At 34.0% G+C, this 14289-nt stretch overlaps 1 protein-coding gene across 2 annotated transcripts in view; it reads left to right on the top strand.

Moving 5' to 3' along the window:
* LOC138332288 (serine/threonine-protein kinase NLK-like) overlaps positions 1-6812 on the top strand; it is a 31189-nt gene extending 24377 nt beyond the window's left edge. For both annotated transcript variants that reach the window (XM_069280318.1, XM_069280317.1), the window contains one exon: positions 1555-6812. Coding sequence is in view for 1 of the 2 variants with exons in the window: in XM_069280317.1 (XP_069136418.1) it covers positions 1555-1609 (55 nt within the window). In the remaining variant the exon portion in view is untranslated. The remainder of the gene's footprint in view (positions 1-1554) is intronic.
* Positions 6813-14289: the final 7477 nt, after the last annotated feature.

Below are 14289 nucleotides of genomic sequence, written 5' to 3'. Positions count from 1 at the left end.
TTTATTTGATACAATGCACGGCTTTCTGTTAAAATCAAGAAATAGTTATGTTGGAATGTGTTGAAAGAGAAATGATTGACTCGACTTTTGTTGAGGCCTAGTGTGATGAGTGGTGTGCACAGGTCGGTCGTGTCCATGGCCTGCTGCCCCCTGCCATCCCCCAAACATTCCTACTGACGTTTGTGTTTCTGTGGCAGTTAACATACAGGACATTCAATATAATTAGGAAACAGCAATTAACTGCTTCAAAAAGTTTTGTGCTGGAAACGATGTATAAATGATCAAAAAATGAAGTGACAGACCCAGAGATAGTAAATATTCCCTCAAAACAAAAGCAAAACACTCAGAAATTAGCAGCTGATTAAAACACAAGTTTAGAAATTTTTATTTACTTTTGTACTCAACTTACGATTCAACCCATTTAATCCAAATTTTCAAAGAATCAAAAATTTGAAAACACATCTGAAGTGTACAACACACTATATTCAGCAGTTTTTGAACTTTTTTAAACACAAGCCAAAAATAAAACTTGAAGAAAATTTTACCAAATGCTACAAAAATAAAAGAAAGGAATGCACAAAATACAATGATAAATACAATCAATGTAGCTAGAGCATTAAAGTATCCAGGTTCAGAATTTCTAGAATTATTTTTCTTATACCTACAAGATATTTTTGACCAATTTTCCTTCTTTTTTTTTCAAACTCTTTGATTATTTTGTAATTATCTCTCATTTGTTGTCAATTTTTATCTTGTCATTCGAAAATTGTAACATGGGCGGTTAGAGTGGTCTCCCTTACAATGTTGCCCCTCTTCCTCATTGACTGTTTTTAAATGACTTGACTTTTATAATTGTGTTGTATTTGTGGTATTTTGTCAAGTTTTGTATTTTTGATGCATTCTATTTTCCATTAAATCTATACAATTTGCTGGTTTAAAAAAAATGGCTTAACCCCAAAGAATTGTTGGAAAATTCTACAAATGATAATATTCTAACCTGCAGTCAAAATGCATGTGATTTGATCATTTAAATAAAAAAGGTTTATTAATTAATGGTGCAGATGCTCTGTGAGTAGATATCAATTGTGACGTTATTACTAGTTTGTGTACAAAAATTACATTGATGGAGGTAAAGAAGAGGACATTACCCTAACAAACAAATGACGTCACAATCGAAATCTTACCCACAAGGGGAGACAACAATTATAATAATAATAAAAAAAAAAAGAACATATATGCTGTGAAATTGTGAACCAACATATTTTCCTGTGCGATTTGATTTTGCATGTTTCATGGATGATAAGAGGTCATAAAAAAATCGCTGTGAAAATGTTTGAAATAAAAAAAGAGTAGAACAAAAGATATCCCAATCATTGATTATTTTATGTGAAAATATAATTAAATTGTCATGACGAAAATAGTTGGTTTACAATAATGGCTATGACATCACAACTCCAGTGACAGAATGAAGATGACTCCTGTGACACAATGAAGATCTTATTTCTTGTATGTTTCATGATTTCATGGCTGAACTGATATTGTTTTTTATTCCAGTTCACAAGTGGCCCAGCAGTCAGAACTCCCACCATCACCTCACGCCTGGGACTGAACATCGTCATCATCATCGTTATCATCACCACGAGTCAGGACCAAAGTGATAACTTCGCCCTATCGTGTTGACCTGGAGGCCGGCATTAATCTGCCACTATATTCCAAACCTCCAGTTATTTTTTTGGTGCTCACAGAATATGTGTGTATTGTTGTGTGATATTTGGCCGTCTGTGTAGCACTGTTTGACAGTGAAGTCATTTAAATGTATTAATCCTGATGTATATGTGACAGTTGGTTAACTTTCATTATGCCCTACAAATGCTTAAAAAGTTGGAATGAAATTTTGCATCTGTAATTTTTAGGTGAAGTTTCTATCACCTAATTGCAGTTTTATTTAGGAAAGTTATTTCTCGTAATTTGTTGCTACTCTCTTTTAGTAAAAATCTCACTGGTAGTTACTTGTTTCCATGGAAACTATGTCTCTCCCAAGTAATTACTTGTTTCTATGAAAACTTTGTCTCTCCCTGGTAGTTACATATTTCCATGGAAACCATGTCTCTGTGAGTTGACCACTCTTTCCAGAAATAATCTCTTTTTTGAAGCAACATCACTTCTAGGATGATATGTCTCCTTGAGAGATAAAACTATCCAAAGAAGTATAACCTCTGTCACATATCTATATAGGCAAGGATCTCAAACAGCTGGGCTAGAAATGCCAGCACAAATTCTTCTGTTTACAGAAAAATAGTAATTACAAGAGCATTTTTTTTAGTAAAAACAACAAACAAAAGAAAGCCTAATTATGTTTAAGAGAAAGGCTATTAAATGAAAACAATTTCAGAAACAAGAATTTGTGTAGCTGACATATTTATATGGATGAGGGTGTGACTACATATCAGTGAATTATCTTCCCTTGTAGCGGGATTCGATACAAAGATCTGTTACTCTATATTCTCGGTGCATTCAACTGTTGTTCATTCCGTGCAATTTACATTAGGTGCCAGCACAAGTTTCTCCAGAGCGTGAGTGAAGAGCTCAGTAATGTTAGTGGGATCGGGCCAGTAACAAAGAACAATGTCAGGATTGACGTTTTTACCCAGTTGTTTTCTAAGGCTTGGAGAAATGTCCATGTGTTATACAGGCTGTGGTCACTGACAACATTGTCAATAAATTAAGGTTGTGTGTTATTTGCTAGATGTTTCTATTTCACATTGATAGAAACCATTGGTTGAATCTGTGTAAATGGTGTACGGCCACTCTGTATGTGTCCCTAAATATGATATTGATGAATTTGGTATGAACTGTGACATCATAACATCGTAAATGATGTCTTCGATAGCATCCTTAACATCATTCATATGTACCAGAGGTCAAGAATCTCATCCAAATGATATGTAGTATTCGGCCATTGTAATTTTCCCTGTGTTCATGACAAACTCTTACCGTAATATCTCTAAATCAGAATTATAAATATTGGTCCAAGACAATTTTTATGTTTTATTCATAGAAGATTTTAATTCCAAATCTTATTATAAGTTGAGATATACTTGAATGAACCAATCATCCCCACAATTTCATACTGGACTGTTCCATTAATTTTAGTCGGGTCATTCCAATGATGGCAATAGGTTACAGAAGGGTGAAACACAAAGAACTAATCAATGCATTGTGTCGTTTTCACTGGAGCAGAAATCACGACATGGTCTGATTCATGTGGATAAGACATATACCATGTATGATATTATTTAATAGCATTGTGATATGTAATAAATCTATTTATAGACACTACTTGAGCCAATGATAAAATCATGACAAATGAGAAAGCTTTAACAAGATGCCAAGCATTGCAGTTAACATGTAGTAGGTTAAGTACACTTGTAGACACACAAGTTAGCACGAGAGAAACGCCTTTTTGTAGGCAGCATCATCATAACCTGAAAGGTTTTATGATATATACCAAACAGGAAGGTCAACCGAGTGAAACTGGACACTGGCCAGGTCGTGTCCAGACTCCCAGGTTTGTGTGGACTGCCGCTTCTTATGATCTCACATTAGATGTATATCTCACATTTTTTATTGTTACAATTCCTTCTATTTCACCCATTATATACCCTTTATTTTATTTCTTAATTTTGTTTGTCTGATGTATTCTTAAAAATGACAAATGTGTACATTAATGACCTTGGTATTTTTGTGTGTGTTAAAAGAGTGTGTTATTTACCTATGTATAGAGAAATCAAAACAGGAACACAATTCCATCTCTTTAAAAGTTTTATGTATTTATTGTCTTGTTCCCAATCAGACAATGTTTAATTGTAGATCTAACATCTGTGTGAATGCCTAAGTCACTGTAGTAGTCCTTTTATTTGTTTTAAGTAGAGATTAGTGAGGTTGTCGTACAACTTGATGTAAATACTTGCGACCGATCTCAACTGTGTAAAAATCCCTTGTATTGGTTCTACACAATATATCCACGTTCGTATTCAGAATAATTCCTGTTCTCTGAGCAGTACATCTGTTATACCATAGTTTTATTTGCCAGTACCTTTTATCAAAAAAGAAAAGATAATAGATTTGTCTTGTTTGAAAGCTGATAGACCTATATCTTTAGTAGAGATTTCTGTAGGTTGAACTCAGGGAAAATGTGCTGCAGACGTATCCCAGTAAATACCTCTGTATACCACAGTATCAGCTTGTAGGCTTTGTTTTATTGTACATTGTGGGCTAATGTGTGCTCTCCTATGCATTTTGATGCAACTTCCTGTGTCTAGTGTACAGCCCTATTTTTACATTTCTACTGCGTCGTTTCGACACCGAAGCTTGGTGTTTGGGGTAAATGGTTGTGCAATTGAATGCCCTAGCATGGATTACATGTTGAATAATCAAAGTTTTTTTGTACATTCAAAATCTGTGTCACTGTTCAGAAAGAAAAATATTTGAAAAAAAATTGTGCCAATTCATCAGGGTTCAAATGAAATTTGTGTCCAATAACTTAATTTTGTATATATAATGGTGTCCATGACAACTACATATCGCTATATCGACCAACCATCGACCAATCGGTGACCACGAATTACTGGCAGTGCTGTACGCACACGATCATTCCGTTGGTTACACTGCCAGTTGACTTAACACACATGTACAGTTCAAAATTTTATTATTATTTTTTTGTATATTCCCTTTCTGTGAATTTTATAGTTCAAGGAATGCAAGTTTGTATAATGATATGTGTGTGTTTTGTACCTGGTGGATTTTAATTTATTTCATAGTAATTAGTATGTGATGCTTTTTTTCTATGGCTGATAGTACATCTGTATATGTTTCATTCACCATGTACTCAGCAAGCTGGTGCCTATTGTTGTGTCCCTCCGAATGTCAACCTCAGTAGTCGAGATCTGATCAAGGTCATTGTCTGGGAACATACAAAGTAAATTAGAAGGCATTAGAAGTTTGACATTGAGACACCATGTATCATATATATATATTATAAACAAGTGTACAGTTCTTTTTTTATGTAAATGAGGTCATTCCACAAATCTTATGTGTATATTGTATATCTGATATTTTTGTCATTGGAATGTTTCTGCATGGTGAGATTGTGCAGTGTCTGTTTAGCTGAGAAATTGTGTTTGCATGAAGAGAAGAAGGTTGTGTAGCTCCATATTTTCTTGTCTGAAAACAAGATTTTAAGTCGGTTTTCAATCGTAATTCAGATTAATTCCAGTGATATTCCATGACTTTTGGTTACGACCACCACCAACAAAGACATTTTTTTTCTGAAATTTTATACTAGAAAATTTACAGTAATTATTCTTTTAAGAAAAACCTAACATTCATTTAAACCATTCTACTTTAAAGAAAAAAAAAAATCTTGTTGAAGACAATTTTGAAAATTTGTAAAGAGTCTACCATGCCTTGTAATGGGTAGTCATTTTTTCTGTAGAGTAGGGGAGGTAACTCACGATATAAAGTTTTGATTTGTGTATGTACAAAGGGAGAAAACTCTGTCCGACAGATCCCATCCACCTTTGATGTAGTAGTAACACCTATCTGGTGACAATGTAACTGGTGTTGCCAAAATGTTGTTAGCATTTTCTGTTTTTTTGTCCTTCGTTAACTTCAAAAAGGCCTTTTTTGGTTGATCAGCATGTGCAATTTTTGTATTGGATGTAAATATATATGGTGTTGTAGGTACATCTCTGTCACAGAGGTTTTAAAAACCCTGCCCCTCTACAGTTGTCCATAGAGTTGTTCAGATTATATCTAACAGTACTTTTCTATTAAGTCAAAAGTACTATACCTTTGACTTAATGTATGGGGGTTGTACAAATTTAAATGGGCAGGGGAAAGGGGAGAGGGGATGGCAGGTATAACGTAAAGGGGAGAGGGAATGGCAGGTATAAGGGAAAGGGTAGAGGGAATGGCAGGTATAAGAGGTTTTAATTCTCCATTGTACACGTGTAAATTCAGTGCCTTCTGTTTGTGTACCTCAGGTCCTATCCGCATGTTCTGTTGACAAATTTTAAAAACCCAGACATTTTATCCAAAAACTATTGCCAGTTATGTTTTTTCTTTGAATTCCAGCAAAAATGACAACAAATCAATTTTGTCATTGCTGTGAAATTGCTAGGTATTTTTTTGCTGTACTCTATCACTCATATAGCCAAATCTAAATTGATCAGTTGGTCATGTATCTATTAATGAATTTATTGTTTTTCAAATCCTTTTATTACAATTTTTAAAGTGAAAAAGGGAAATTGTTAGCTTGTTTGGTTAAAGATTTGTGTACTCGCTGGACCATGTCCCAGGCCATATTCCCTTGTTTATATGTTAGGAAGACTGAAGTCTTTAGACGATGCTAGTTGTTTTAAACATAAACCAATTAAGTAGCGACACCACATAGGGTTTCGCCACATCTTAACCTCTGAACTTTGACTTTTGAACTTTTAACCCTTGTGGCCTTTGAATTCATATCTTGCCAGAGGTGTACAGTGTGTTGGTTATGTCTATTTTTGGCTGTACAAATTGGCGCCCCGTAGTTGTAAAGCTGGGTGTATTTATTGTTTGTCCAGGCTAAATGTACTGCTATATTAGGTCTATATTTAGATATGGTAGAACCCTAGCTTATGTTATGTTTTGCACAGAATTTGCAAGTGAAGTGTCAGAGAGAGACAAATTGTGTATGTTACGTCTATTTACATGTATTTATGAACGAAGTAAACTTTAATAAATGGACTAAAACCTGAAAATAAACTTAACAATGGCTCATTTTGTCTTTTCTCCGGAAATTGTCTTAAGTTCCTTGTGAAAAAACACAGATTTATTTCTTAAAATCATTGACTGTTGAGTAAAATAAAATGTAATATCCAACAAGGTGGTCATTTAAGGATGTGACAGGTTAAGGAGGTTGATGAAACTAAAAAAAAAAACAGCTACCTGTGGTAAATACCAGTGAATTACCTCTCCTGGAAATTGAACCTTGTAACCAAGAAGTGGAAGGCTAATATATCAGGGCACCTTTACACCACATTGTCTCTGTAACTGGAAGCATCTAGTACAGACGGTTGAGAGTTACAAAATGTGCAAATGTCTCGGTTATATAATGTGGACAAAACTACTGACAGTTTATCGTTCCTATTGGACTAAATTTCCCTGACAGTTTATACTCCTATTGGACTATATTGATAAAGACAAAACTTCTCTCAGTTTATCGTTCCTACTGGACTATATTGATTTAGACAAAACTTCCCTGACAGTTTATCGTTCCTATTGGACAATATTGATATAGACAAAACTTCCCTGACAGTTTATCGTTCCTATTGACTACACTGATATAGACTTCTGACACTGATATAGATAAAACTTCTCTGACAGTTTATCCCCCTATTACATATATATCCCCCTATATATATTGATATAGACAAAACTTCCCTGACAGTTTATCGTTCCTACTGGACTATATTGATATAGACAAAACTTCCCTGACAGTTTATCGTTCCTATGGACTATATTGATATAGACAAAACTTCCTGACAGTTTATCGTTCCTACGGACTATATTGATATAGACAAAACTTCCCTGACAGTTTATCGTTCCTATTGGACTATATTGATATAGACAAAACTTCCCTGACAGTTTATCGTTCCTATTGGACTATATTGATATAGACAAAACTTCCCTGACAGTTTATCGTTCCTATTGGACTATATTGATATAGACAAAACTTCCCTGACAGTTTATCGTTCCTATTGGACTATATTGATATAGACAAAACTTCTCTGACAGTTTATCCTTCCTATTACACTATATTGATATAGACAAAACTTCCCTGACAGTTTATCGTTCCTATTGGACTATATTGATATAGACAAAACTTCTCTGACAGTTTATCGTTCCTATTGGACTATATTGATATAGACAAAACTTCCCTGACAGTTTATCGTTCCTACTGGACTATATTGATAAACACAAAACTTCCCTGACAGTTTATCGTTCCTACTGGACTATATTGATATAGACAAAACTTCTCTGACAGTTTATCGTTCCTACTGGACTATATTGATATAGACAAAACTTCCTGACAGTTTATCGTTCCTACTGGACTATATTGATATAGACAAAACTTCCTGACAGTTTATCGTTCCTACTGGACTATATTGATATAGACAAAACTTCTCTGACAGTTTATCCTCCTACTGGACTATATTGATATAGACAAAACTTCTCTGACAGTTTATCGTTCCTACTGGACTATATTGATATAGACAAAACTTCTCTGACAGTTTATCGTTCCTACTGGACTATATTGATATAGACAAAACTTCTCTGACAGTTTATCGTTCCTACTGGACTATATTGATATATCAAAACTTCTCTGACAGTTTATCGTTCCTACTGGACTATATTGATATAGACAAAACTTCCTCTGACAGTTTATCGTTCCTACTGGACTATATTGATATAGACAAAACTTCTCTGACAGTTTATCGTTCCTACTGGACTATATTGATATAGACAAAACTTCTCTGATAGTTTATCCTTCCTACTGGACTATATTGATATAGACAAAACTTCTCTGATAGTTTATCGTTCCTACTGGACTATATTGATATAGACAAAACTTCTCTGACAGTTTATCGTTCCTACTGGACTATATTGATATAGACAAAACTTCTCTGACAGTTTATCGTTCCTATTGGACTATATTGATATAGACAAAACTTCCCTGACAGTTTATCGTTCCTACTGGACTATATTGATATAGACAAAACTTCCCTGACAGTTTATCGTTCCTACTGGACTATATTGATATAGACAAAACTTCTCTGACAGTTTATCGTTCCTACTGGACTATATTGATATAGACAAAACTTCTCTGACAGTTTATCGTTCCTACTGGACTATATTGATATAGACAAAACTTCTCTGACAGTTTATCGTTCCTATTGGACTATATTGATATAGACAAAACTTCTCTGACAGTTTATCGTTCCTATTGGACTATATTGATATAGACAAAACTTCTCTGACAGTTTATCTCGCCTATTGGACTATATTGATATAGACAAAACTTCCCTGACAGTTTATCGTTCCTACTGGACTATATTGATATAGACAAAACTTCCCTGACAGTTTATCGTTCCTACTGGACTATATTGATATAGACAAAACTTCTCTGACAGTTTATCGTTCCTACTGGACTATATTGATATAGACAAAACTTCTCTGACAGTTTATCGTTCCTACTGGACTATATTGATATAGACAAAACTTCTCTGACAGTTTATCGTTCCTACTGGACTATATTGATATAGACAAAACTTCTCTGACAGTTTATCGTTCCTACTGGACTATATTGATATAGACAAAAACTTCTCTGACAGTTTATCGTACCTATTTGACTACATTGTATATTGATATAGACAAAACTTCTATGACAGTTTATCGTTCCTATTACACTATATTGATAAACACAAAACTTCCCTGACAGTTTATCGTTCCTACAAGACTATATTGATATAGACAAAACTTCTCTGACAGTTTATCGTTCCTACTGGACTATATTGATATAGACAAAACTTCTCTGACAGTTTATCGTTCCTACTGGACTATATTGATATAGACAAAACTTCTCTGACAGTTTATCGTTCCTACTGGACTATATTGATATAGACAAAACTTCTCTGACAGTTTATCCTTCCTACTGGACTATATTGATATAGACAAAACTTCTCTGATAGTTTATCGTTCCTACTGGACTATATTGATATAGACAAAACTTCTCTGACAGTTTATCGTTCCTATTGGACTATTTTGATATAGACAAAACTTCTCTGACAGTTTATCGTTCCTACTGGACTATATTGATATAGACAAAACTTCTCTGACAGTTTATCGTTCCTACTGGACTATATTGATATAGACAAAACTTCTCTGACAGTTTATCGTTCCTACTGGACTATATTGATATAGACAAAACTTCTCTGACAGTTTATCGTTCCTACTGGACTATATTGATATAGACAAAACTTCTCTGACAGTTTATCGTTCCTACTGGACTATATTGATATAGACAAAACTTCTCTGACAGTTTATCGTTCCTACTGGACTATATTGATATAGACAAAACTTCCCTGACAGTTTATCGTTCCTACTGGACTATATTGATAAAGACAAAACTTCTCTGACAGTTTATCGTTCCTACTGGACTATATTGATATAGACAAAACTTCTCTGACAGTTTATCGTTCCTACTGGACTATATTGATATAGACAAAACTTCCCTGACAGTTTATCGTTCCTACTGGACTATATTGATATAGACAAAACTTCCTTGACAGTTTATCCTTCCTACTGGACTACATGTATATTGATATAGACAAAACTTCTCTGACAGTTTATCGTTCCTACTGGACTATATTGATATAGACAAAACTTCTCTGACAGTTTATCGTTCCTACTGGACTATATTGATATAGACAACTTCAAGTTACTCCTCTTAAAAACAAACTTCTCTGACAGTTTATCGTTCCTACTTGACTATATTGATATAGACAAAACTTCTCTGACAGTTTATCGTTCCTACTGGACTATATTATATAGACAAAACTTCTCTGACATTTATCGTTCCTATGACTATATTGATATAGACAAAACTTCTCTGACAGTTTATCGTTCCTACTGGACTATATTGATATAGACAAAACTTCTCTGACAGTTTATCGTTCCTACTGGACTATATTGATATAGACAAAACTTCTCTGACAGTTTATCGTTCCTACTGGACTATATTGATATAGACAAAACTTCTCTGACAGTTTATCGTTCCTACTGGACTATATTGATATAGACAAAACTTCTCTGACAGTTTATCGTTCCTACTGGACTATATTGATATAGACAAAACTTCCTCTGACAGTTTATCGTTCCTACTGGACTATATTGATATAGACAAAACTTCTCTGACAGTTTATCGTTCCTACTGGACTATATTGATATAGACAAAACTTCTCTGACAGTTTATCGTTCCTACTGGACTATATTGATATAGACAAAACTTCTCTGACAGTTTATCGTTCCTACTGGACTATATTGATATAGACAAAACTTCTCTGACAGTTTATCGTTCCTACTGGACTATATTGATATAGACAAAACTTCTCTGACAGTTTATCGTTCCTACTGGACTATATTGATATAGACAAAACTTCTCTGACAGTTTATCGTTCCTACTGGACTATATTGATATAGACAAAACTTCTCTGACAGTTTATCGTTCCTACTGGACTATATTGATATAGACAAAACTTCTCTGACAGTTTATCGTTCCTACTGGACTATATTGATATAGACAAAACTTCTCTGACAGTTTATCGTTCCTACTGGACTATATTGATATAGACAAAACTTCTCTGACAGTTTATCGTTCCTACTGGACTATATTGATATAGACAAAACTTCCTGACAGTTTATCGTTCCTATTGGACTATTTGATATAGACAAAACTTCTCTGACAGTTTATCGTTCCTATTGGACTATATTGATATAGACAAAACTTCTCTGATAGTTTATCCTTCCTACTGGACTATATTGATATAGACAAAACTTCTCTGATAGTTTATCCTCCTACTGGACTATATTGATATAGACAAAACTTCTCTGATAGTTTATCGTTCCTATTGGACTATATTGATATAGACAAAACTTCTCTGACAGTTTATCGTTCCTACTGGACTATATTGATATAGACAAAAACTTCTCTGACAGTTTATCGTTCCTACTGGACTATATTGATATAGACAAAACTTCTCTGATAGTTTATCGTTCCTACTGGACTATATTGATATAGACAAAACTTCTCTGATAGTTTATCGTTCCTACTGGACTATATTGATATAGACAAAACTTCTCTGACAGTTTATCGTTCAATTGACTATATTGATAAACAAAACTTCTCTGACAGTTTATCGTTCCTACTGGACTATATTGATATAGACAAAACTTCTCTGACAGTTTATCGTTCCTACTGGACTATATTGATATAGACAAAACTTCCTTGACAGTTTATCCTTCCTACTGGACTACTTGTATATTGATATAGACAAAACTTCTCTGACAGTTTATCGTTCCTACTGGACTATATTGATATAGACAAAACTTCTCTGACAGTTTATCGTTCCTACTGGACTATATTGATAAAGACAAAACTTCTCTGACAGTTTATCGTTCCTATTGGACTATATTGATATAGACAAAACTTCTCTGACAGTTTATCGTTCCTACTGGACTATATTGATATAGACAAAACTTCTCTGACAGTTTATCGTTCCTACTGGACTATATTGATATAGACAAAACTTCTCTGACAGTTTATCGTTCCTACTGGACTATATTGATATAGACAAAACTTCTCTGACAGTTTATCGTTCCTACTGGACTATATTGATATAGACAAAACTTCCCTGACAGTTTATCGTTCCTACTGGACTATATTGATATAGACAAAACTTCTCTGACAGTTTATCGTTCCTACTGGACTATATTGATATAGACAAAACTTCTCTGACAGTTTATCGTTCCTATTGGACTATATTGATATAGACAAAACTTCTCTGACAGTTTATCGTTCCTACTTGGACTATATTGATATAGACAAAACTTCTCTGACAGTTTATCGTTCCTACTGGACTATATTGATATAGACAAAAACTTCTCTGACAGTTTATCGTTCCTACTGGACTATATTGATATAGACAAAAACTTCTCTGACAGTTTATCGTTCCTATTGGACTATATTGATATAGACAAAACTTCTCTGACAGTTTATCGTTCCTACTGGACTATATTGATATAGACAAAACTTCTCTGACAGTTTATCGTTCCTACTGGACTATATTGATATAGACAAAACTTCTCTGACAGTTTATCCTCCTACTGGACTATATTGATATAGACAAAACTTCTCTGATAGTTTATCGTTCCTACTTGACTATATTAATATAGACAAAACTTCTCTGACAGTTTATCCTCCTACTGGACTATACTGATATAGACAAAACTTCTCTGATAGTTTATCGTTCCTATTGGACTATTTTGATATAGACAAAACTTCTCTGATAGTTTATCGTTCCTATTGGACTATATTGATATAGACAAAACTTCCCTGACAGTTAATCGTTCCTACTGGACTATATATTGATATAGACAAAACTTCTCTGACAGTTTATCCTTCCTACTGGACTATATTGATATAGACAAAACTTCTCTGATAGTTTATCGTTCCTACTGGACTATATTGATATAGACAAAACTTCTCTGACAGTTTATCGTTCCTACTGGACTATATTGATATAGACAAAACTTCTCTGACAGTTTATCGTTCCTACTGGACTATATTGATATAGACAAAACTTCTCTGACAGTTTATCGTTCCTACTGGACTATATTGATATAGACAAAACTTCCCTGACAGTTTATCGTTCCTACTGGACTATATTGATAAACACAAAACTCTCCTGACAGTTTATCCTCCTACTGGACTATATTGATATTGACAAAACTTCTCTGACAGTTTATCGTTCCTACTGGACTATATTGATAAACACAAAACTTCCTTTACAGTTTATCGTTCCTACTGGACTATATTGATATAGACAAAACTTCTCTGACAGTTTATCGTTCCTACTGGACTATATTGATATAGACAAAACTTCTCTGACAGTTTATCGTTCCTACTGGACTATATTGATATAGACAAAACTTCTCTGACAGTTTATCGTTCCTACTGGACTATATTGATATAGACAAAACTTCTCTGACAGTTTATCGTTCCTATTGGACTATATTGATATAGACAAAACTTCTCTGACAGTTTATCGTTCCTACTGGACTATATTGATATAGACAAAACTTCTCTGACAGTTTATCGTTCCTACTGGACTATATTGATATAGACAAAACTTCTCTGACAGTTTATCGTTCCTACTGGACTATATTGATATAGACAAAACTTCTCTGACAGTTTATCGTTCCTACTGGACTATATTGATATAGACAAAACTTCTCTGACAGTTTATCGTTCCTACTGGACTATATTGATATAGACAAAACTTCTCTGACAGTTTATCGTTCCTACTGGACTATATTGATATAGACAAAACTTCTCTGACAGTTTATCGTTCCTATTGGACTATATTGATATAGACAAAACTTCTCTGACAGTTTATCCTTCTACTGGAC

This window comes from Argopecten irradians, chromosome 9 (genome assembly GCF_041381155.1).
Source record: "Argopecten irradians isolate NY chromosome 9, Ai_NY, whole genome shotgun sequence".
NCBI classification, from domain to species: Eukaryota; Metazoa; Mollusca; class Bivalvia; order Pectinida; family Pectinidae; genus Argopecten; species Argopecten irradians.
The sequence above is the reverse complement of the archived record's forward strand: the minus strand, read 5'-3'. Positions and strand labels throughout refer to the sequence as shown.